The sequence below is a fragment of the Aquarana catesbeiana genome, linkage group LG03, assembly GCF_042186555.1.
Source record: "Aquarana catesbeiana isolate 2022-GZ linkage group LG03, ASM4218655v1, whole genome shotgun sequence".
Lineage (NCBI taxonomy): Eukaryota > Metazoa > Chordata > Amphibia > Anura > Ranidae > Aquarana > Aquarana catesbeiana.
Window position 1 is genome coordinate 108,495,546 of NC_133326.1, and position 26,713 is coordinate 108,522,258.

At 41.2% G+C, this 26,713-nt stretch overlaps 2 protein-coding genes across 3 annotated transcripts in view; one reads left to right on the forward strand and one right to left on the reverse strand.

The window, feature by feature from the left end:
• HYKK (hydroxylysine kinase) overlaps positions 1–9,151 on the forward strand; it is a 32,419-nt gene extending 23,268 nt beyond the window's left edge. Inside the window, exons 4-5 of the mRNA XM_073618932.1 lie at positions 3,296–3,479; positions 8,167–9,151. Coding sequence (XP_073475033.1) covers positions 3,296–3,479; positions 8,167–8,636 — 654 coding nt within the window. The 3' untranslated portion in view covers positions 8,637–9,151. The remainder of the gene's footprint in view (positions 1–3,295; positions 3,480–8,166) is intronic.
• The window catches only part of LOC141131547 (long-chain fatty acid transport protein 2-like), a 352,210-nt gene that overhangs the window by 130,939 nt on the left and 194,558 nt on the right, over positions 1–26,713 (reverse strand). The window lies entirely within an intron of this gene.

Below are 26,713 nucleotides of genomic sequence, written 5' to 3' on the forward strand. Positions count from 1 at the left end.
CCAAGACTCTTCTCCCCTGATAGCTCAGTTTGGCCGGATGGCCAGCTCTAGGAAGGGTTCTGGTCATCCCAAACATCTTCCATTTAAGGATTATGGAGGCCACTGTGCTCTTAGGAACCTTAAGTGCAGCAGAAATTTTTTTGTAAACTTGGCCAGATCTGTGCCTTGCCACAATTCTGTCTCTGAGCTCTTCAGGCAGTTCCTTTGACCTCATGATTCTCATTTGCTCTGACATGCACTGTGAGCTGTAAGGTCTTATATAGACAGGTGTGTGGCTTTCCTAATCAAGTCCAATCAGTATAATCAAACACAGCTGGACTCAAATGAAGGTGAAGAACCATCTCAAGGATGATCAGAAGAAATGGACAGCACGTGAGTTAAATACATGAGTGTCACAGCAAAGGATCTGCATACTTAGGACCATGTGATATTTCAGTTTTTCTTTTTTAATAAATCTGCAAAAATGTCAACAATTCTGTGTTTTTCTGTCAATATGGGGTGCTGTGTGTACATTAATGAGGAAAAAAATTAACTAGTCGGATCAGTTAAGATGATGATCAGACTTGGATGTGACTTATATTCAAATCTCTGGGTTGAAATCGTGCCCAAGTTGGACCAAAGTAGTGCAGGAACCTTTTTCAAAGTCGGACCAGTTAAGGCGGCTCTCATAGGGTACAATTGATTTATACACGTCATGTGACATGTGCTCACAAAGTCCAAGCGTATGTCACACCAGTGTGAACCGGGCCCAAAAGGAGGCTTCTGCATGGGGCGAATACAGAAACACAGCCAGGGCCATCTTTAATATTGACTGGACCCTGGGCAAACATTTTCTTGGGCCCCCTCTTCCATGCAATTTCGCTCTCCACATGCTTTGAGACATACAATAAATAGCAGCTAGACTCAAAATAAGTTTACTGAATCAGATCAGGCAGCGATTGCGATTGGTTGTGAGAGGTTACAGTGAATCATTACCGCTCACTGACTGGCTGCTAGAGGTTACAGCACACATTATGACTCACTGTTTTTTTTCTAGAGTTTACAGCACATGACTTCTGCTTGTTGATTGGTTGCTAAAGATTACTCTACATCAATACTGCTCACTGATTGATTGCTAGAGGTTACTGGACATCTATGCCACTCACTAATTGGTTGCTAGAGGTTACTGCACAATATTACTGCTCACTGATTGGTTCCTAGAGGTTACTGCACATCCTTACCACTCAATGATTGGTTGCAAGAGGTTAGTGCACAGCATTACTGCTCACTGATTGGATGCTAAAGGTTACAGCACATCATCTCCTCATTTCCTGCACACCATGGACTGGGGAGGTGAGGGGACCCATCAATAGACAGAAAACTCCTAGGTATCCTAGTACTCCTGGGATCAGTGGCAATGCTGGCAGAGGGGGGGGTGTGATTAGTGGCAATGCTGGGGGGTTGATGGGATCAGTGACAGTGGTGGGGGTGGGATTAGTTAGGAGGCAGTACACTGACCAATTCTAATCATCATGTAGAGCAAAGCTGGAAATCTTTGGCAAGTATATAGTGGGGGATCCTACCAATGTAATGGGGAATTTCCACTGAACATCAATGTGAGGGGGAATTTGCACTGACCACAGGGGATTTTACACCACCCACCAATAGAAAAGAGGGATTTCTACACTGACATCAATGTAATAAGAACATTTACACCAACCCCCAGTGTAAGGGGGAATATACAATGACCTCCATGTAAGGGGGAATTTACACTGACGACCATTGTCGAGGAGATTTGTACTGACCACCAATGTAAGGTGACACTTCTACACCGACCACCAATGTTAGGGGGGATTTACACTGACCACCAGTGTAAGGCCAATTGTGTACTTCCCACCAATTTAATGGGAAATGTACACTGAAGAATTTACACTGACAACCAATGTAATGGGGGAATTTACATCAACAGCCAATAAAGGGGAATTTCTACACTGGCCACCAATGTAAGGGAGATTTACACTCACCACCAATTTAAAAGGGGCTTCTACATGGACCACCAATCTAAGGAAGGATTCGAAACTGACCACAAATGCAAGTTTGTTTTTTTTTTAACGATCACCAATATAAAGAGGAATTTCTACACTGGCCACCAATGTAATGGGGATTTACACTGACCACTAATGTAATAGGAGCATTCACAGTAACCACCAATGTAAAGAGGGATTTACACTGACCACCAATGTAAGGGGGACCTTCACACTGGCCACTAGTGTGAATGAAAGGATTGTACACCAAGCCCCAATGTAATAAGAAGATTTACACTGACCACCAAGGTAACTGAGAAATTTAGCCTGCGTTCACATTTGTGTGTCGGAAATACATGCAAAATCGCTTTCCTGACACCACAGAAAAATGCTGCCCTTTAGCAGATACACAGACGTGCCATTAACTGTTAATAACACCCTCATGCATTGGCTGAGATGTGTGTATTCACATGTTCCAAAATTCACAGTGCTGTGGCATGTTCTTTTGAAGAAGGGTTCCACCTTCAATTTGCTTACCTTTGCAGAACAGGCTGATGTTAGGCTTAAAGACTATAGTTGTAGGCAGGACTTTCAAGCATGCTCCTTTACCTCCCCAGTGGGCAGCATTCAGCAGAAATGATGGTAGATATGACCTCAGGGGGACATGATTTACATATGAATTCCGCGGTCCGCGACTATTTACATATTAATACCGCCACTATTTACATATCAATGCAGATTATTTACAAGTAAACACATGGTCTGCAGGTGAGTCATCTGTACATGGCAATAGGGCAGAGCTGGGCAGCATCAACAGAATTTTACACTGAGATATTGGGACACGGCATGGGACTAAAACTTCAAGGGATAAAGGAACTTAAATTAGGATAGTTGGCAAGTATGAAGCAGCTGCTTTGGGCCCCACAACAATGGTGGGGCCAAGGGAAGCTGCCCCTTTTGCCCTGCCTTAAAAACGGTCCTGGACACAGCACACCAGAGATTCTAGGCAACTGAAAGAGTCATTTTAAGCAACCAAAGTACAGAATTTTAGGCTCTGGCAGTGGCTCACTGTGTTTATGTTATGCAGCCATATAGTTAGGAGGAGTATGTGCATTATGTCACAAAACTTCTAACATGAATGCAGTTCGAATTTGAGTTCCAACCTGTTGGCTGGGTTACCCATACCATTTTGAACATCTGCATGTCATTTTTAGTATTCCAAATAGTAATAAAATAAAAAGTTAACACATGCTTTTCCTGTAGTACTTAAAGCAAATTTGTACTAATTTCAGAAATTTCAGCATCCATATAAAGAATATTTTAACCGTGGAGAGTACCTGTGGAACTTGTCAAACACCCCATTGCTGAGGAAGTATCTGTATGCAGTTACAGAAGAAAGTTTACGCAAAAGAATTGATGGAGTGATCAACCAATATGAGACATCCGTGCAGCCAAATCTGAAAATGTTTCGCAAATGTAAGTGAATTGATCTTTCCAGGCAACTATTATTAGAGTATATACTCTAATGAGAGTATGTGAGGACGCTCTAATATTTGCTAGTGACTATGATGTTCTTCAAACTGCAAGATCTAATAGACATCAGGGGTTGATTTACTAATGGCAAATAGGCTGTTCACTTTGCCATGGAACCATCCCTTACCTTAGTTAAAATGGAATGCTGTATCTAAGCACCATATACTGAAAACACTATTTAATTTGTTTTTATTTTTTGGAAGCAAATGTGCCCATCCATCCATGTCTCCATTCTTTATCTTGCTGAGAAATCACTTTGAAAAAACACTCCCTAGCATTTCTAGCCACAGCCATCTTGAGTAAGGGCAGATGATTTATGTAGTGTTTACTTCCTGGAATACATCTGCCCTTAACGCAGGCATGCAGACATGAGGATATGCTTAGCCGAGAAAGCTAAAACAAGTGAATATAATATGCCTTCCTATCTATTTACTAATGCTAGCATTATAAAAATTTGGGTACTGTCCGTGATACTTTTTTTATTTGCACTAACATACAATTTTTCAGGACAAGCTTTCGGGGTATGTCCCCTTCTTCAAGGTCCAAGCAGTACTGATTCACAAATTTTTAAGCAGAATGTTAAAGAAGAAGAAAAAAAAAGAAAAAAAGAAAAAAAAGAGAAAACCAAACACATACAAATCAATGGTAATAAAGATAGCAGCAGAGTTAGTGAGATAAGACAGAGGGAGAGCTAGGGGGGAATGCAGGGGGGGATACTAGTCACAGAGCGGTTGTAAAACTTTAGCATAATGTGTAAGGAAACCAATATCTAAATTCAGGCCATTATTCTTCGTGTCAAAAAGAAGTATCATTCTTAGTTCAAACGTTTTCCTTTCCTGGATAGTTCTGAAATTCCCTTTAAGAACTAAGACATTGAGGTCTTCTATAGTGTGGTCCGATTGTGAGAAATGATGTCCCACAGGTGTGCATAAACTGTCTTCTTTATGTTCTTTGATGGTATGTCTGTTCAAATTCATCCTCGCTTGCAACTTCTGTCCTCTTTCACCAACATAAGATCCTTTGCTGCACCTTTTGCATTGGATGAGGTACACAACATTACGTGAGGTACAGCTGTAAGATCCCATGATATTGAAGGTCCCATTTGTGTGTGTAACACTTTTGGATAGATTTATCTGGTTGCATAGTTTGCAGCGTTTTTTATTGCAGGGTTTGCTACCATTATTTGTGACTTCATAATCAGAGTGAAGTTTCCTGCTGATTAGTTTGTGTCTGAGGTTGGGTGGTTGTCTGAAAGCCAATAATGGGGGTTGTTGGAATATTCCTTTCAGAGTTTCATCCTCTGTTATAATGGGTTGTTCTTCTTTAACATTCTGCTTAAAAATTTGTGAATCAGTACTGCTTGGACCTTGAAGAAGGGGACATACCCCGAAAGCTTGTCCTGAAAAATTGTATGTTAGTGCAAATAAAAAAAGTATCACGGACAGTACTCAATTTTCTCTGTCACAATTGCACTAATACGGCTACAATCAAATCAAGTATTATAAAAATTTAAAATAGTTAAAGGGTTAGTTCTCCCTTACCAAATTGCCTAGCAGATAAGGGGCACCTGTAGATAAAAACAAATTGTCCAGCGCTGATAAAAGTTGAATAATGTCCTTGCTATAGGTGTAGGCTATTTACATACCTCCTGAAGCCTGACTGGAGTACTCCCAGGCGTTGGTGGAATGTTGCTAAGTGAAGACTAGCCATTAAAAAAAACTGCCTGTGCAGATAAGGAACATCTGAAGATAAAAAAAAAAAACTGCATCTCTGACTAGAGTTGAATAATGACCTGGCTATAGGTGTAGGACATTTACATACCTTTCGAAGCCTCACTGGAATACTCCTAGAATGTTGCATGAGGCATAGTCATTATTGCTCACCTCAGCAATCACAGGAGTGAGCTCTCAGACACTGAGCCCAGAGCTACTGCGTCACGGGAGAGAAAGTGCATGTTAGGGATTTGAATCAGAGAAAAAGCTCACTCCTGTGATGATGGAGGTAAGCAGTAATGACTAGGCCTCACGCAATATCCTAGGATATTCCAGTCAGGCTTTGGAAGGTATGTAAATGTGCTACACCTATAGAAAGACATTATTCAACTGTAGCCAGAGCTGCACAGTTTGTTTTTATCTATGGATGCCCCATAGCTCCCAACTGTCCCGGATTTGGAGAAACGTCCCTGATTTGGAGAAGTGTCCCTCTGTCCCTCGTTCCCCCTCATTTGTCCCTCATTTTGGTCTGATCCATATAGTTGTATATAAAATGCACTTTTTATCTTTCAAAAAGAGTTTCCCAGTGCTAAACCTTTCATTCAATTTCTAAATTGGTGCATTTGTAAAATTTAAAAGCCTATATAAAGGAATAGTAAAAAAGCTCTTGCGGATTTAATTAACCTTCTGTTTTGGTTAATTCTCCTTTAAGAGGGTGTGGCAGGGGGTGTGTCCTATGCCTACATACATTTGCTAGAAAGTGTCCCTCATTCCCATCTCAAAATGTTGGGAGGTATGGATGCCCCTTACTTGCATAGGCAGTTTTCTGTAAAGGTGAACCAACCCCTTTTAATGTTGATTGAGACAGTTTAGTTACACTTGAATGAGCTGAAAATTCACTTTGCAAAAGAATTCCCAAAAACATGCAAATAAAATAAAAAGCATTTTTGACAGGTAGTGAAGCATTTTATCATCTCCTCAACACCTACTTTAACCCCTTGAACCGAACACCAGCCTGCCACAACTACATGCATTGCACATGGTTGCAGGGTGCTTGCAGAGTGGCCCCACTCACTTTGTCACTTGTCCACCTCCGGCCTGTCTTGTGGACAGTAAAACCCCAACTGAACTTTCAGTGCAAATCAGCTAAAAGTATCACAGCTGCATAAAAAAAAGCAGAGCAAAATCTTACAGTTCTTTAGGAAGCAGTCACATTACATTTGGAGAGGTTCAACACAATAATGAGTCAGACCTATGGCTTTACAATCAGCAAAACTCCTGGGTGATTTGAGAGCTTTGCAGTGGCTGTGTTTGACCTCTGCAGAGAGACCACTGACCAACGGAGAGCAAGGTTTCTTCTCTGTAGCATGCTTGCAGGGGACAGGATTTTCCTCTAAGACTGGCCATATATGGATCCGTTTTTTTCAATCAAAAACTAAACAGATTTCCCCATCCACACAAACGAGGTGGATGGAGGAAGCCTGCTTGCTGTGTTATTGTATCTTGACAGCAGAGACTACTTTGCCAAAAGATAATAATGATCAGTGCTGCAGTGCTGTTCGAAGGAACATTTTCCAACAAGCTGGTTCAAAAACCACTATAGATGGATGTCCGGTTTCGACCAAATTTCAATCCATCTATGGCTGCTTTCTAAATAAAACCAAAATGTAAGGCTTATTTTTATGTAGATGGAGTGCATGCAGCTCCATTTAAATTAGCATAATTGCCTCTATCCAATGAGCAGGGAGCTTATTCAGGAAGCAGTAATGGTAAGCCAAGAAGTAGCAGGGGGACCTTTATGGCCAGCATTTACAAAAAAAAAACATTTGTACTGTATATATTTATACAGTTGAAAACATTTCCCACAGAACAGTTTTGAGCCTCATACAACTGAAATTCCTAAGGCTGCTAAGGTGTCAAGGAAGGGATAAGAGTGTTGTCGAAGTGGTTTGAAGGACATCTAAACTCAAAAGCTACAATGTAATATATTGCAGCTTTCCAGTCCTAAGACGTGGTGACTGCATTCATTTTCTTTGTTCATACATTTTCTGAGCTAATCCAACTGGACACTGAGTGTCCATATAGCTTCCTGTAGACTGCACTGAAATCTCAAACAATGCTATCAACTATCTTCTGGGAAACACATAATCACTCTTCCCTATGTGATGGAAACAAGGAGAGGGGGAGATGCTTGTAGTTCAAATAGAGTGTGAAGCCTAAGGTAGCAATGCTGCTTCTCCATGGATATAGTGCAGTGAGTGTAGCCACAAGACAGGTGAACAAACTGGCAGGATCACCAGGTGAAAGTAAAGGTAAAATAAAAAAACTAAAAACAAAATCAAATGCAGCAACCACATCTAAAGCAGGCCATATATGTTCGAATTTCGAACTAATTTTCTTTTCAAAATCAGAAAGTTTGTTTTCTTGTGATCCGATAATGCCACCATTGATTTTCGAAATTCGGCCGACCAAGCCTTCAATTTCACCTCATGTTGCTACAGAAAAGAATTTTAATGGGCGGGAATCTTCTTTTCTCTCCGTAAATTTTCTTTTCTTATCACATTTCTCGAACGATTCCCCCATCATTGATTAGAAAATAGTTTTTTTTTTCAAAAAATTTCCAACATGTCCGATTCCTCAAATTTGATTGCCGCACGAAAATCGGCAGTTGTTGCAGCCCACTAATGGTTTGAAATTCAAACAAAAAATTCTTTGATACGATTTTCGAAATTCGAACCGTGTATGGCCGGCATTAGGACTGGTAAGGTTCAATATATTACATTTTTGTTTTAGGGTTTGGATACACTTTAAAAGTACCAGTTTGACAAGCATGCCCTACACTACACAATTTGAAATACAATTTTTTTTATATTTTACAAAAACACAAATAATGGGTCTCAATTCCTTTTCTTCATTAGGCATAAATCATGGAGACTTAAATGACCACAATATACTTTTGCAAAAGACCAACACAACAGATGAAAACGCTAAGGAACAGTACCAAGTTTCAGGAATTCTGGATTTTGGTGACATGAGCTATGGTTATTATGTTTTTGAAGTGGCAATCACAATAATGTACATGATGATTGAAAGTAAAGACCCTCTCCCTGTAGGGGGGTATGTACTCGCAGGATTTGAAAGCGTCATCCCATTGACCAAAGAAGAAAAGGAGGTCATCTTCACCTTAGTGTGCTGTAGATTTGCTCAGTCTCTAGTCATGGCTAGGTACAGTGTCCTGCTCTGCCCAGCCAATGAAGAGTACCTTATGATAACCTCTAAAACTGGCTGGACACATTTTAATACACTGCTTGATATGGGCAAAGAAGCCATACAGAAAATCTGGGAAGAATCTTCAAGAAGGTACCTTGAGAAGATGCATCAGATCTAATTTATTACATCTCTACATTCCAAAGAATACATTTAAAATAAAAAGTAGTGGTAATCACACTTGAGAAGAAATCATGAATGTAAGGAAAAAAAAAAAAAATCATAATAAAGGGTAAGTTCACCTTGTAATGAAAAATGAAGGCGAACCGACTCCAAATATCCTGACCCCACTGACCATAGCATCCATGATGCCCCGTGTTGCCAATGTAGCATGTACACAGCCCCAAATTGAGTATACATTATACTGATCACAATGGCAAGCACTCATTGGTCAGCGCAGCCACGTGATCATGCTGACCAATGAGAAGTGTATCTGAGACTACTTCTTTTAGTAGGCATCCCAGATGAAGGAAAAGCTTCTCATTGGTCAGTGCGGTCATGTGATTGTGCTGACCAATGAGTGTTTGCCACTGCAAACATTATAAATATATATATGAATGCTCGCTCTGGGGCTGTGTATTGCAATGTACAGCCCACTACACCGGGAGCATGGTGCATCATGGGCGATATGTGCACTCAACCTGTGGCCCTCCAGCTGTTGAGGAACTACAAGTCCCATGATGCATTGGAAAGCTGACAATTACAAGCATGACTCCCAAAGACAGAGGCATGATGGGACTTGTAGTTCCACAACAGCTGGAGGGCCACAAAAAAAACAAAAAAAAAAACCTATATGTACCAAAATAACGTGAGTGTTTTAGATCTGGAATCTGTGACTGGTACTCGGTTACTAATAATCACATTGTAATAAAAGTGAAATATCAACATAAAATTATTTCCACAAAGTGCATTTGTGCTAAACCAGTGCTATAAATGTCATAAAGTGACTGCTGCTAAATCATACAGAATCATACAAAATGTCCAGTGCTATGAATTCCATAAAGTGACTGGTGCTAGATCATACAAAATCATACTAAATGTCCAATATAAAAGGTGACTGATGTGTTTTTAATTTGGTAAAAAGCAGGAGTAGTTATGGCGCTGCCCTTGTGGAGTTAGAATTTTTTTTTTCTTCTTCTTTTTTTTCCCTCCTTTTCCCTTCTTTTCTATTAGTGGACAATTCCTCTATATATTACCTGGTGTACATAACTCCTATAGATCTAGAGTATTATTCTTAAAAATTATATATATGAGCGAAGCAAAAGGCAAAAGAACAAAACAAAACAAAAAAAAACCAAAAAAAAAAAACCTATATGTACCAAAATAACGCGAGTGTTTTAGATCTGGAATCTGTGACTGGTACTCGGTTACTAATAATCACATTTAAATAAAAGTGAAATATCAACATAAAATACTTCAATTATTTCCACAAAGTGCATTTGTGCTAAACCAGTGCTATAAATGTCATAAAGTGACTGCTGCTAAATCATACAGAATCATACAAAATGTCCAGTGCTATGAATTCCATAAAGTGACTGGTGCTAGATCATACAAAATCATACTAAATATCCAATATAAAAGGTGACTGATGTGTTTTTAACCAGTAATCTTGGATAGGAAAAGTTCCACTAATGAAAAAAAAAAAGTTATTTTTGGAGTATTTTAGGATGTTAAATCTCTGAGAAACAGATTTCTGTGGGAAAACTTCTTATCCAGGTGCTGGCTTTTTAATTAGTGCCTTATCTGCATGCTCTGATACTGCTTGCACTCACCAGATTTTCTTTACCCTGCAGGGGTGCAGGCAGTCACAGTATCTGCCACTGTGTAGCAATCATAGATGTCTCCAAACTTTACTTTCCGTGTTGTTTTGATGCATTACATATAGAAGAAAGGAGGGATGCCCATAACGTAAAACCGTATAGGAACTTTTATTAAAGCTTAATAACACTGTGGTACTCACATTTTCAATGATAAAAACGAGCATGAAAAAGATATCAAAATCGCTTTGCTAGAGGTTCTGCAAGACGTCCGTAAGCCCGCCCTATGCGCGTTTCGTCATCAGACTTCTACTGGGGCGTTCATCTTGCTACACCTCTTCAGTTTAAATAGTGTGCCATGTAATGGGTGCAATTACGTGCTAATTGCTCGGCGGCCATTTTGGTGTAGATTTTGAAGACCGGAGCCTAATGGGTTTAATCTTTAAGCTGTTTTGGCGGCCATTTGTTTGAAGATATTGCAGACCGAAGCCTAAGTAGTGCGCCTGCGCATTCATGTCAGTGGGAGAAGATGTGGTCCGAGCTGTCAGCAAAGGACGTCACCCTTCAGCGCTCGGCCACACTCACTCCTCTCTCACTTACTGCTGAGATTTAAGCCAGCATCCGGGTCGGTGACACCCCCGAAGCGCTGCTGATTGATTTTTTTTATAAGATTTTTATATATGCACATACTGGCCACACATTTAACTTGTAATGTGCCAATTCAGCACATCATAGCCAAGAGATAAACAGACAATTTAATGTTACAAATAATGACACAAAATTTTTTTAAATAAAATAAAATAAATTAAATTAAAATGCAAAGGTATACTTCAATTCTGTCGGTGTTTATTTGTGTATATTGAACCTGGTATTTGTATATTATGCTATTCTAATACTTTGGTTTTAAAGGGGGACCATTAGTGTGTGTCCTATAGCCAAAATCCATGATTGGGGTCGTCATTAGGTATTGTAATAGAAACATTTTTTAGAAAATTTTTTTTTTTTTTTTTTGTATGTATATTTATGGTGGGGGGATCATCATATCCAATTTTGTATATGTATTGCTGGGTGATCTTTATCTAAATTTAGGCTTAGTTTAGGATTAGTTTGGAATGGAAATAGGTTTCCCTGAGGTTGTTTTGTAGAAAGAGGATTGGGAAATCAGGGTGCGTTTTCTCATGTTTGCACTGGGGAATAGTTTAGTTTTAAAAATATACTAAAAAACTTGGAAAATGTTATATATAAAAGTAAAAATTAAAATAAAATACTTGGGTTTAGGTTGCTTATTCGTAACTTTAAAAATTTGTAAGGAAACAATTTAAATCCACATCTATATTCATTCCCGCTGGTTGGAGGGTGTCCAATAGGAAGATCCATTTGGTCTCATTTTGTGAGATTTTGATTTTTTTGTTCTCTCCCCTCCAGTGTCCTTTGATTTTATCAATCGCATAAAATACCATGCAGGATGGATCTTTGTTATGGTAGTATTTAAAATGTCTTGAGACGCTATGCTTATGATATCCATTTTTAATGTTTGTTATGTGATCTCTGATTCTGACGTGTAACTGTCTTGTTGTCCTACCCACATATTGTATGTGGCATGGACACTCCAATACGTAGGTCACATGAGTGCTGTTACAGGTTATGAGCTCTTTAATATTATATTCTTTTCCATTATTTGCTGATCTGAATGTTGTTATTTTCCTGTTAGTTTTTTTGCTGCTCTTACACGGTAGGCACTTTCCGCATTTAAAAAAAACTTTCAGGTTTTTTATTATTTTGATCTGCTTTGGTGGATCCAAGGCGTTATGCACTAATTTGTTTCTGAGTGGTGGGGCTTTTCTGTAGATGAAACTGGGCTTTCTTGGTAGTATGGAGTTCAGAGTTTTATCCGATTGTAGAATGGGCCAGTGTTTCTTAATTATGGACTCCGTAATTTTGTATTGTCTGTTGTAACCCGTTAAAAAAGCCATGTCCATATTTTTGTTCTTTTTCTTGATGTTACCAACTGGTTTCCCTTCTATTAGTGTATTTCTATCCATTTTTTTCACCTTCTCCTTTAGATTCATTAACTCTTTCTTGTTGTATCCTTTTTCAACAAATCTGTTGATTATGATGTCTGCTTGTTCTTCATAATCATTTTCCTTACTACAGTTTCTGTGTATATTAATTGCCCCTTTGGAATGTTTCCAATCCATTGTGGATGATGGCAGCTGCTGGTTGGAATGTACCCATTCCTATCGGTGCTCTTAAAGAATGTCCTAGTGCTTAGATACCCATTATTTTTATAAATCTGTAGATCTAGATAGTTTATACTCTGTTTGTTCCAACTGCCCGAGAAAGAAATTCCATATGTGTTGCAATTTATTTTGTCAAACAAGACTTGTAATTCTTCCTCCGTGCCTCTCCACACAATGACTATATCGTCTATATATCGACGGTATAGTTTCAAGTTTCTTCTCGTTGTGCTGAAAACCTGTTCTTCCTCCCATCGGTTGAGAAATATATTCGCTACGCTGGGGGCGTACTTTGCCCCCATGGCCACTCCCTTTATTTGGGTATAATAATCCCCTTTGTGCCAAAAGTAATTATGGCTCATGGCCATTTGTAGGCCTTCCGTGATATATTTGATTTGTTCTCCTTTCAGATCAGTTTGTTTGTGTAGCGCCCATTCGACACTGCTGAGGCCATCATCCTGTCTGATGTTTGTATACAGGGAATTGACATCTATGGTCACTAGAATGTCTTCTTCTTCTATCCTAAAATCTTTTAGTTCCTTGATTAATTGCCTACTGTCCTTCAGGTATGATTTGCCCTCTGGTACGAGTGGTTGTAAAAATCCATCTAAATATGCTCCCAATCTTGAGAATAACGATTCAATACCACTAATTATTGGTCTTCCTGGTGGATTGGATTGACTTTTATGTATTTTGGGCACATAGTAAATCACTGGGGTTTTTGCTGTTTCTGGGGTTAGGTATCTAGCTTCTTTTTTTGTTAATACTCCTCTTTTTTCCCCCCTTTGGATAAATGCCTTCAGTTTTTTCTCGTATTCTCCTTTTGGGTTCCCTTTTAATTTCTTATATGTGTCTGGTGTTTTTAGTAATCTTTCCATTTCTGTTTCGTAATCTTTTTTGTTTAGTATTACCAGGCCTCCCCCCTTATCGGCCGGTCGTATCAATATATTCTTTTTTTTTCTCAATTTCTTTGATGGTGTTCCAAATGTTGGTGTTCCTGGTTTTATTTGGATTAATTTTCCTTAGATCTCTCTCCACCATTTTTTTAAAAACTACTAGACTTTCATTTTGTTGTGTTTTAGGGTTGAAGATGGAGTTATTCCTTAGATTTGAATGTTTGTAATAGGGAATCTGCTGATTTGCTTGGTTCTTCTCCTTCCTATTCAGTGCAAAAAATTTTTTAATGTTTAATTTCCTTACAAATTTTTGTAGGTCAATGTACACTTCGAATTTTTCCAATTCTTTGTCCGGGGCGTATTTCAGGCCTGAATCCAGTACTTTCATTTCTTCATCATTAAAATCTACATCACTCAGGTAAAAATGCCGCTTCCTAATATTCCCTTCTTCTTTTTCTTACTCCCCCCTTGCTTTCCTCTGTTTCGTTTCTTCTTACCCATTTCGGTGGTCTGTAAGTCTGATCTATTCTCTCCTCTCGTTGTATTTCCTCTTCCCGTTCTCTGTTCCTTGTGTCCATGTTTCTGGTTACCCTTGGGTTCCATCCATAATTTTGGTTTCTGTTGGGAAATCTGAAAGGCCTCCATTCCCTTTGTCCACTGTAGGGTCTTCTTTCCCTTCGGGGTCCGTTGTTTCCTCTGGGGGTTGGTAGTCCTCTGTACATTGGTGGTCCCCTCCTGGGTGTTGGAGGTCTCCCTCTGTATTCGGTTGGAAAAAAACCCTGTCTTTGCTGTGTTTCTCCATATGGAGTGTTTTGGTATTCGTGCTCATACCTTAGTGGAGAGTATCTATTATGATATCTAGGGGTCCTGGGTGTAAATGGGACAGTGTTGTGTTGTTGCGTTCTATTGTTGTATCTTTCTTGTTGTCTAAAGTTATTACGTCCAGGGCTCTCTCCTTCCCTTCTGGTTCTTGGGGTTGCCGTTCCTTCCATAATGTTTCTAGCTTGGGTAGGTCTTACTTCCTGCCATGCTGTATTTTCCATTTCTATTGAATTATCCCTCGATTCTTCCATTAATGAGATGTTAAAATTTTCTTCCATATAATTTTCATCCGATTGCCATTTGTAAACCTGTTGATTTTTATAGTCCAATATGTTTCGCTTGAACTTTTTTTGTTTTTTCTGTTGTATTTCCTTGTCATATTTTTTGTTTCGCTCATAAATATAATTTTTAAGAATAATACTCTAGATCTATAGGAGTTATGTACACCAGGTAATATATAGTGGAATTGTCCACTAATAGAAAAATTTTTTTTCTAACCCCACAAGGGCAGCGCCATAACTACTCCTGATTTTTACCAAATTCTAATACACTCCACTTAGGTGGTATTGTATCTGTAGAGGCAGCAGCCCCATATCCTAACTACACTCAACCACTGCACGGATTTACCCCATATATCTATCAGGGGGAGAAATTACCTCTCGGACGCCTGAAATACATGACGCATTTAGACAGTACTACGCGAATCTATACAAATCCAGGAGGGGAAAAGTGGCAAGAGATATGGATCGCTTCTTTGGGGGGGATTGAGGTACCAGCTCTTTCACAAAGGGAAAAAAACGAGCTAGAAGCCCCATAACTCTGGAGGAATTGCAAAGCGTAGTGGCTGAGATGGCTAACCAGAAGTCCCCCAAATGGTTTTCCCACTGAAATTTATAAGCGGTATGTTGATGTGATGCTTCCAGAGCTATTGAGGATGCTAGGGGAGGTGGCCGCGGGGGGGAGGATGCCCTCCTCAATGGCAGAAGCTACAATAGTGGTTATCCCAAAAGAAGGGAAAGATCAAATGGATACCTCGTCCTATAGGCCAATACCCCTACTGTGTTCAGACGCAAAAATACTGGCAAAAGTGCTGGCCGCTAGGCTGAATAAATATATACAAAAGCTTATACACCCAGATCAATCTGGGTTTATTCCCAATAGATCTACTAACATTAATGTAAGGCGAGTATACCTGAACCTTCAGATCCCAACAACAAATGTGGGTTCACGAGCGGTCGTCTCTTTGGATGCTGCCAAAGCTTTCGATAGCTTGGAGTGGGACTATTTGTGGCGGGTTCTGGAGGTGTTTGGGTTCGGACCCACTTTTATAGGCTGGGTGAAAGCACTTTATAAGACACCAAGCGCTAAGATAAGGATTAATAATACATACTCTGATCCAATCCAGCTGGAGATGGGAACACGGCAGGGATGTCCCCTGTCACCTCTATTGTTTGCTTTAGCAATAGAACCATTAGCAATTGCGATTAGATCTGCAAGGGGGATACAGGGGTTTAAAAGAGATGGGAGAAGAAAGGATTGCATTATATGCAGATGACATTTTGTTCTTCCTTGGAGATAGACGCATCCCTGGCGGGGGTTATGAACATAGTGGAGGAGTTTGGGAAGCTTTCAGGTCTGGTAATTAACTGGGAGAAATTGGCCCTGATGCCTGTAGACACAATAGATCTTTTCCCACCCTTGGTCGGGCAATTAAGGGTGGTAGACAAGATGAAGTATTTAGGAGTATGGTTAACAAGGGACCCAGGTCAGTATATTGAGGATAATCTTGCTCCCCTTCTGCTTAAATTTAAGCGGAAGTGTGATATCTGGAGTCATCTTCGTCTGTCAGCAGCTGGAAGAATTAACCTCATTAAAATGATCTGGATGCCCCAACTCTTGTATCAGCTACATAATTCTCCAGTTTGGATCGGAATGAGATGGTTAAAAAAAATTGAAACAATGTTCCGGGAACTAATCTGGAAGAAGGGGCAGGCTCGTATTAGCTTAGAGATACTGCAGCTACCAATAAAAGAGGGAGGAGGACCCGCGCACTTATTTTTTGGCTGCCCAGTTGCAGCATCTCAGGGGATGTAACATACCAGGGGAGAGTAATAAAAATGCACGAATGATGCTGCAGGGAGTCTTGCATAGCAGTTTGGTGGAAGCTCTGGAAGCGGACTCCCTACTTGCTGTATGCCCCACATTAAAACTAATAACAAAAGTATGGCAGGCGGTCAGGGTAGTAAAGGGATACAGGGGGTTAACAGAATATACCCCAATTTGGGACAACAAGCAATTTCCAGATTTGATCCCCTTGGGTAAAATAAATGAGTGGGAGGTTTGTGGTATCAGAAAACTCGCGCAACTATATGATGGGAGCAGTGGCGGCCCGTCCATAGGGGGGCGCCTGGGCGCCGCCCCCCTTCCAGGCAGTCACAAAAAAAAATGTAAAAAAAAAGCAAAAAAAAAAAACCAAACCTTTAAAAAAAAAACAAAAAAAGGTCCTTAAGTGCACTGTGTTCAGACGCCGGATACAGTGCCACGCCGGACACAGTGCACTTATGGGGGAAGCGCCACGTCTATGCAATCACGAGATTGCATACGTGGCGCTTCATTTGCGGGCATTTAGCCCGCCTTGCGGCGCTTTCTGAAGCGCCAAGTAGCTTCCGCCCGGCGCTAGTATCTATTACTATGTATACAAAAGATACGCTGGGCTAAGGTGAAAATGTCAATCTGGAGATCATTAATGCATATGAGGTATACTGAAAATATCGCATAAGCGGCTTATCCAGCCACAGCAAGGCACAAAGGATATATGTATTAAAAAAAAAAAAAAAAAATTTAAAAGTGATTATAAGGTGCAATGTGTAAATAATATACTAGATGTATACCATTAAAATAAGAGTAGCGATGATTAAACTACTAATGTATAAATATAAATACTAATGTATATATAATGAATGAAAAATTATTTATATAATCTGAAATTTACCGTGTAAAAAATATATAAATAATATCACAGTGATAAGTGCAAAAAACACAACAAAGTGCCAAGTGCCACACAATGAGTGTGAATATTAAATCCAAGATGTGATACGTGGTTATTAAAGTCCAATTTATGAAAGAAATGCACATAAAGTCCATAAAAACAGTTCATAAAAAATCCAACGTGCATGCATTAATCTTAGTGCTTAGTGCTCAAGTGCCATCCAGTGATCCCCCGGGGACAGCCGCTCACCTCAGAGCGTGCGACTCAGCTGTGAGACTGAATCTAAACACGCTTATGAGCCATCCCACGGCTCAGTGATGGAATCCAGATACACAGTTTTCAGAAGCAGCTCCACAGTTAGGAATAAAGGAAAAGAAAAACTGGATAGTGTGATATCGTTTATAAATGTTTATTGGAATAAAGGCTCCCCACATTAGGGTACTCACATTTGCAAGGTGCGTGAGTGCACCAATCTGATAAAAGTCTCCAAAGTTTGCCTCAAAGTTTGCCTGTCAGGAGGGATAAGCTGTGCATCTCATCTCAGTGGAGTGAAAGGCTCCGTGCTCCGTCCTGGCCCCTCCCCTACATCCCCCTGATGAAAACACGTGACCCTGTGTCGAACACGCATAGGGGAGGGGCCAGGACGGAGCCTTTCACTCCACTGAGATGAGATGCACAGCTTATCCCTCCTGACAGGCAAACTTTGAGGCAAACTTTGGAGACTGTTATCAGATTGGTGCACTCACGCACCTTGCAAATGTGAGTACCCTAATGTGGGGAGCCTTTATTCCAATAAACATTTATAAACGATATCACACTATCCAGTTTTTCAAACTTTGGAGACTGTTATCAGATTGGTGCACTCACGCACCTTGCAAATTTGAGTACCCTAATGTGGGGAGCTTTTATTCCAATAAACATTTATAAACGATATCACACTATCCAGTTTTTCTTTTCCTTTATTCCTAACTGTGGAGAGGATGAAGGGAAGTGGCAAATAAGAGTGAGAAGAGAGAAATAAGAATACATAATATATCTGTTATTTAAATAGACACGATGTATGGAAGGGACAGTTGCACTTTATTAAAAAATATTAGGGAGGGAGGAGAGGGGAGGAAGGGGTTATAAAAGGATAGAGGGGTCACAAAAGGTTAGAGAACCATAGAGGAGAGGGAGCTGAGGTATTGGTAGTAGTTGTGTGTCTTTTAAATGTTCCTTTTTTTTCCCCTTTTAAAGGAAGTAAATATGAACTGGGTATAATAATGTATTGAAGGTTATTTAAGTGTGAATTTATACACGACATTGTAAAGATGTTATAATGTTATGTAGAGGAGGTGCCTCTCGATCAGTGGTATATGTTTTTGTAAAAATTTATAAAAATAAAGGAGTTAAAAAAAAAATACACAGATAAAAAGAAAGATGGTACTCTTTCAGGAGGGAGTGGGATTTTTAGGTAAAGATCAGTCAGATTAATAAAATATACAAATTTTTAATGAAACATAATTAAAATATGCATAACAGACATAACATGTACAAAAACATGACCATCCAGTAGTATATTCAGAATTCATTCATGACTGTCCGCCAACATGTTTCGCAAAGAGTTTTTCGCTTCATCAGGGCATAAAACGACATCACTAATTCATTTTAACTGTATGGACAACAGATAAGCTGTAATTATATGGTGGCCATGCATGGTTATCTATCAGAACATGATACAAAAAATCTAATAACGGATTTATTCCAATAACTCTCACCTACTAGTGCAGGTCTAGAAAAACAGAGCAATCACCACCATTGCCAAACGTCATCTACTGTACCAACTGGTGCAAAATATCCATGGGAGCCAGATCCCAACAGGATATTGCCAACAGGGGAACTGGACCACACAATTGCAAGGCAAGAATCTAGTGTAATAAAGAAAACAGGAGACTGCTAAGAGGAAAATAATAATTTAAAGATAGCAATAATAGTGGTAAATCATTTATCTCAGATAGTAGTAAAGCAGGATTTGATTTAATCTAGTATGGTAAAAAGGAGAGCAAGCTGGGGAGCCAATCCCTAAACTTTTGAATAGGAGACATATTAGCAGCCGTATACAGATCAAAGCTAAGGAGCTATAGCAAATATGGGAGACATATTTAGCTGAAAAATTGCTGACTAATTGTGGGCATTGTTGATAGTGTTGTCCATAAGGAGAAGAGAGGAGGGGGTTAGAATCAGGACATCTATATAAAATATATATATATATTTGTTTGGCAGCCTAGTGGTGTAACATAATGGGAACACTAAAGTCCCACAGAGCAACATAGTTGCCACAGTATCAAAAAATCAATAGATATAGATGTCACTAAGTCTCCCCCATGATGACCAAATGCCCCCACCAGTATGTAGAAAAGCGTACAGCATATAGCTTACCTATAGCAGAGAAATGTAGATAGCGCAGCTCCTAACCGGGAGAGCCAGTTCCTGCCTGTAGTGATGGGTAGCCGCAGGGTGCGTCTGTCAGACAGCACACCGGCGCTCCCATCTTTAAATTGTGCGGTCCCACCGGAAGTGAAAAGGTCAGGGATGACCTCCGGCATCACTTTCGGTCCGGACGTCCCTGCACATGATGCGCGCGCACACTGCAGGGTGAATGCACGCGCATTCACTCCAGGAGATGCGCATGCATTGCCCATACTACGCTCGGCGGCGTGAAGGGCATGTGAGGGCGGATGAGGAGGACTCCACCCTCTTAGGCAGTGACGTCCGAGTCCCCCTGTCTAAGGCAATTGCAACCAATGAAGCACACAACAACCCTGGCATGAGGGGGCCCGTAAAGCAGTCCCGCAAAGACTGTACAAAATATACCTCAATATACATACATAGTTTTATACAGTATAGTTTTATACAGTAGCCTATACAGGCTTAAAGCAAAACAGGCATGTATAGGCATAATTCAAAACATGAGATACAGATGCATTATGACAACTCAATCAGTACAAAATTGGTGTGATGGGGTAGAAAGATATAAAGCATAAGGGACTAATGAACAGAGGGTAACTATAGATCATCACAGAAAGGTCCTGTATATGATAGAGTATAAGAATATGTCATCCCAGACCGTACCGTCACAGAAAAGGTTTGTAAGAGAGTGCTGTGTTGAGGCCAGGTGGATAAGTAGCTTGTTGGCTAAAGATCCACCTGGCTTCTTGTTGAAGTATCTTTTTGTCTACATTTCCTCCCCTTTCGAAGTCAGGTATGACTTCTAGGGCAAAAAAGGATACAAAGCTAGGGTCGAAGCTATGGTGAAGGCCAATATGCTTGAAAATGGGGGTATACAATAGCCCTGCATCCAGATAAGATAGATGGTCCTGGATTCTTTTGGCGAACGGGCGTTTGGTTTTGCCGATATAAAATGCGCCGCAACGGCACATGGCGAGATATACAATGCCTGTCGTGGAACAATCTGCATAGCCCTTTAGCTTATGGAAGCCTCCTCTTGGGAGGGAGCATCCTATACCTTCTTTTATCCACGGGCAAAATTCGCAGTGTCCACAACGAAAAGTACCGTTCCCGCCCTCTGCCTCCAATACAGATGTCGAGGGCTGCAAGTGGCTATGGACTAAAGTGTCCCTAATGGACCGTGACTTTCTATAGGTAATTTGTGGTGCATTGGCCACATACTTTGAAATGATCGGATCCTCCGAGAGGAAATGCCAATTATTGTTGATAAGATTCCGGATTAGATGTTGGTGGGCAGTAAATGTAGTAATGAGTTTAGTGGTGGGATGTGGATCACATGTTTTTTGTTTAAAGATCAGAGTATCACGTGTGCTCTGTTTCGCTCATTGGTAAGCCCTTTTGAGGACTTTCTTGCTATAGCCTCTATTGAACAGCCTGTCATATAGTGCCTTCGCTTCTTTTTCAAATTTCTTGCACAATTCCGTCGCAGCCGAAGATATTGGCTGTAAGGTTTACTATATACAAGCGTACGAGGGTGAGAGCTGGAGAAATGTAGTATGGTATTCCCAGTAGTCTCTTTTCTGTATAAAGTGCTGAAAATAGAGCCATCCTCTTTGAGGACGAGGCGTAGGTCCAAGAAGGGGATAGTGATAGTGTCTGATTGGATAGTAAACTTCAGATTGAAGTTGTTGTGGGAGAGAAGCTCCATAAAATCGGATAACAATTCCACTGAGCCAGTCCATATGAGGAGGACATCATCGATGTACCTCCGCCAGAGGAGAATGTGGCGGAGATACATCGAGGCCCCCTCACTGGAAAAGAGAGTGCGTTCCCATCCCCCCAGGTACAGGTTGGCATACGATGGGGCACAAGAAGTCCCCATCGCTACCCCCTGTACCTGGAGGTAGGTGATGCCATTGAACAAGAACATGTTGTTGGTTAGAATGTGTTCCAATAGCAAGGTGATAAATTGGCCCAGTTCCCAACTGTTGGTATCTCTTTCCTTCAGAAATTCAGAGACTACTGCTATACCCTGGGTATGTGGGATACTTGAATATAATGCTTCAATGTCAATTGCTGCCAATATCGCTCCCAGAGGTATAGTGAGTCCTTCAAGGGTTTTGAGTAGGTCCAGTGTGTCTTTTAGGAATGAAGGCAGACTTGTGACATGCGGGTATAGATAACTGTCTACGTATTGACTGGCAGTTTGAGTGTGGCTGCCTATCCCAGATATAATCGGGCGTCCAGGGGGATTGTGGATGTTCTTATGGACTTTGGGTAGTGAGTAGAAAGTTGGCGTGACCGGCCATTTCACTTCCAAAAACTCACGAGTCTCCTTATCGATCAGGCCTTGTTGGTATGCCCGATCAATATTGGACAAATATTGGGATCTCGCCTCAGTAAGTCTCTGAGATGGAACTTGCTGATACCATTCTTGATTATTGAGTATATTCAGGCACATGTTGATATAGTCATCTTTATTCATCACCACCACATTTCCTCCTTTGTCGGATGGTTTGATAACTAGGTCTCTCTTCATCAAGTTTTTTAGGGCTGATTGTTGTGCTGATGATAGGTTGTTTGTGATGTGTTTGGGAAGTTGCATGGCTTCAATTTGTTTAGTAGGTTGTTTCAGAAAAGCCCATATAGCTGGGCATGTTTGGAGATTGGGGAACTTTTGGGACTTGAATTTCAATGGTATAAGGGGTGTTGTTGTAGATGGTTCTTCCTCCTCAGATGAGGAGTCTTGGGAATTGTCATATCCCTCATTTTCGTCCAGAAATTGGATCAATGTTTTGAGGGCCCTAAAATCTTGTACTTTAAATCCCTTATAAAGATCTTCATCTTTCTTTGCCCCTTTTCCCCTATCGATGTCAAAAATATATTTGTATGTTAAGTTTCTTGCAAAAATATGCAAGTCTTTGACCAGGGTAAACTTATCCATTTGCTGTGAAGGACAAAAACTAAGTCCTAATCTTAATACTTCAGATTCTACCAATGTGAGCTGATATGATGAAAGGTTAATAACATCTAGTCCCGATTTGCTGTAGTCTGATGACAAATGGATCCATTTTCCCTGTCCGTTGTGTCATGGGGGTGGCTGGAGGGTTGAGAACATGGCCTAAAGGGGCTGAACCTATGTTGGAACTATGTCCTTGGTTAGATTTAGGTACGGCACCCAATTCTCGTGGGGGTACTGATTCATTGTCCAGTATATCTCCAAACATCGGAAGAGGGGTAGTAGTTCCTGGAAGGGAGTCATTATGGGCTCCCTCCACTAGATCTGAGTAGGAGCTATTAGGAAGATGTCTAGAGGGGGAGATGATACGTTTTTTATTGGTCCCTCCTTGGGGTTGATGTTCATTACTGTTCCCTTGTTTCGGTAGGCGCCCCCTTCCATGTGACCCTCGTGTAAATTTTGTAGATGGTTTATAGGATGAGACAGATGATGATGAGACAGATACCTCGGAATCAGATTTATATGGTGTTTCTAGGTTCTTGTTTGTCCGAGATTGTCTCCCCCGTTTATTATTCTGGCCTCTGGGCCATCGATAAGCATATCCTCCAGAGAAAGCAAGTTTGTCTTTATAGAATTTAGTATCTTTCTTTGTAACAATAGTTTTGTTATAAGTTTCTAGGTATTGAATCCCACTCCCTCCTGAAAGAGTACCATCTTTCTTTTTATCTGTGTATCATATATCCAGGGATTGGGAGATTCGTCTTAAGTTATTCCCTGTTCATAGTCCAACCACGTATCATTGTAAACAGGAGTTAAAAAAAAAAAAAAAAAAAAAAGACATGGTGGAGAGGTGAAAGGATGACATCACGATCTTCACCTCATCCAGAGAAAATTTTGCTTTCCTTGCGAAAATGCAAAGTGTTCTCTGAATAGTCCCAATGTCAAGCAAGCAACATTCTGTGTTTTTTTCTAGGCAGCTGCTCATTGTGGACACAGAAGCTAGTGGAGATCACTGTAGTAGCGGTACCTACTAGAGTGAAGTCCAGCTTCCACAGGTATTGCACATACGTATGTAGCGCTGGTAGATTTTTAATCTACCGCTGATAGGTAAATCTAGTGGGTCACTTGTTAGAGGAAGTCAGATTTGCCTCTGTTCCAGCTTTACTGAGTTGCATGTAGTTCCACACTGTGCCGGTGGGTGCCGTTGTCACCATGGGCCAGTGTTGGAAAAGCAACGTGTTGAAGCGTATGAGTGCTCCTCTGTTCCGGGGACAACTCGGTGGAGGTGGTCCTCTGGGTTGCATTCTGGGAGAGGATATTTATGGGACAGACACCATATTTTGGGGTTCGTTTTCAGCCACCTGCTGGCCCTCCTGGCTGACAGGTATGTGTTAAGAGTACCACCTCGTGGTCCTCAGTTCCGGAGGCCCACGTCGCTGCGGCGTGTGGGTGGGCCCAGAAGCCTATCTGGGGCCTACCACAGCAGCAGAGGAACGGTCCTGAGCTGTCTATCCTGAGTGAAGAAGCTGGACAACCGAGAAGATCCCAGGGGAGGACCCGTCATGGAAGGATCATGCAGAGTGCTGGTCTGGAGAGGGGCCTGGTGACTCGGTTTGAGGATGTATCCTGAAGTAGTCTTACTGCATAGTACTGCCGGGTTGGCTTAAAGGTTCAAGTACTGTGTCTGACATTCATCGCAAACCAATACATCCTGTGGCAGAGTATGGGTTTCATTCCAAACAAGTTTGTGGCAGAGACTTTTGTTCGTGCTGTGTACTGGCTGCTAGGCAAGTGAGAGATGTCTATCCAGGCAGGCAAAGATTAGATCCTACAAAAAAGGGGGAGACTATTCAAATACAAGTGTTCAATTCCAAAGAATGTTCTGAAGAATACTACTGAAAGGTATTTGAGCTTCCCAGCAGCTTTCCTTCTGCCTCTTTCCTGCTACTTCCTTTATTTGTTCATTAAAGCATTGGAAAAATATACTCGAGTGTTCAGTGCTTGCATCGCCCAGAGGTAAACTCAACGGAACCCTAGACCCGGTGCCGGTGAAACAGAGGTGTCGAGAGTGAAGGTGACAGCCCGCTTTAAACCAGCAGCTCCACCGAGAGTTATTGCTACATGTGGAGGCCTCGTCCGGGATTTGTTAGCCATCAATTCTCGCAACCTAGAGAGGTGTTTCACCGGGAGTTTACGGTGAGAGCTGGACTTTGTCATTTTCTCAGGAGAAGAAGAGGTTAAAAGTTGCAGGACTTTATTTCTGAGTGCGTAGGCGGCGGGCGCCAGTAAAAGCCCGGGAGCTACGTGATCAGAAGAACAAGTGGGAGGAGCCTACCCTACTTGATACCGCGTGGGACGCGTGTATGTGTTTGGCGCCAAAGAAGAAGAGAGGCCTCGTGATCGTGCTGAGAAGATCAGAGTGTGGCCATGTCTTTTCCGGCGATGCAGCCAATTATGGGATCAAGAATGTTCCCTGTGAGTACTGTGTCGAGTACTGTGCTGACCAGAACCCTGCTTACAGATACCGGTATTCGTCTGAAGCCGCAGGGGAGGTTTGTTCTCTATACCGTCGGAGATATCGAAGGGCTGGGCATGATCTGCCACCAATGTGAAGGACTGGCCGTACATCTCCGTCCATTTGGTCGCTGCCTGCAATGTGGAGAATATTTGTTTGTGGTAGAGCAACCTACCATGTCGCCCCGTGCTTATTGTATGGACTGGGCTACAGGTGTCACCACAGTAGAAGCTGCTACTTCTGCTGGAAGAGAACGGCAGGCCGTGACTTTGCCTGTTGTTGCCGAGAATGTTCTGGACAGAGACACTGCTGTTACTGATTCATCAGCGGTCATTACTTTGATTTCCGCCTCCACTACACCTGTCCCCGTTGTACCTGTCCAGAGGAAGGTGGGATATGTGAAGGCTTCCCGCGGCCATGGCCGAGGCCTACCCCAGAGACTACCCGAACCGGATCCAACAAAGTCCACGTTAGGAACGGGTGAGCAATCAGTGGGGAATATATCTGGGACTGTAAATAAATATCTGCCAGTGGAAGAGCTGGGAGATTCGGAGATAGAATCTATGTCGGATGTCTCCGGTGATGATGACCTATTTGAGACTATGTCACAAGAACTGTTATGGGCCCAAAGCGAGGATGTCGTCTCTGCTATGACTTTCCCTGAATGGACAGCCCTGAGTTCTGGGAAGACGTCACCCTGTGTGGAGCCACACAGCACTGTAAATGAGACATTGTCAAAAGTTACTAGTTCACTTCAGACACCGGCTGGGTCTATGGTGAGCAAGTCGTTGGATTCATGTGTGCCTCCTGGTATGGGAAAAAATAGATCCTTACTGAAACTTGCATGTTTGCAGAGGATGTTGAACAAGCGTGTAGCTACGGAATATGGTTTGGAGTTCCCTTATGTACCTCAGGATATAATGCAAGCGATTGAAGTTAACCGGGAGCTTTGGTACAGTGAAGCTGTTTGGGACTTTTTGTCTGTGCCTAAGCCTTTCCAAAAAACTGGTTGTTCTGTTGCTATGGATGAACGCTTCAGTGGATGTTTTATGCACTGGAACTATGGTCGGCACATTCATGCTGACAAAGTGGTCATTTGCAGACCCGGAAAAGATGACATTGTATATTTCATCACTACAGTGGATAAACAGGTAAAAACACTGACATTGCCAGATCCCCGGTTTTATTGGTAATTATGGACAAAAGAACTTTGGGGTAGTTAGTTAGTTAGTGTCAGTATATAGAGGTCTTCGTGGTCAAGATCTGAATATTCATCTCAGTGTTTCAAATCCAAGGACTTCTTTTTGCTAGCCGTATTTCTTTCATTTAAAAATTGTGTATATATATAGGGATGGACTCCTAAAGATTATTCTGATATAGATAATGGGAAGAGAGTTTCATTTTTTCAAATGAGACTTTGCTCCTGAAACTGTATAGGATGCATGTATGTTTAATGTGTTTTCCTTTTCAGGAACTATTTGATCTCCTATCAAGCTGTTAGGCTTTTCAGCTAATATAGATAGTGAGGTTATGTACAGTCATAGGATGGTTTTGTTTGCGGATGTGAACATATTG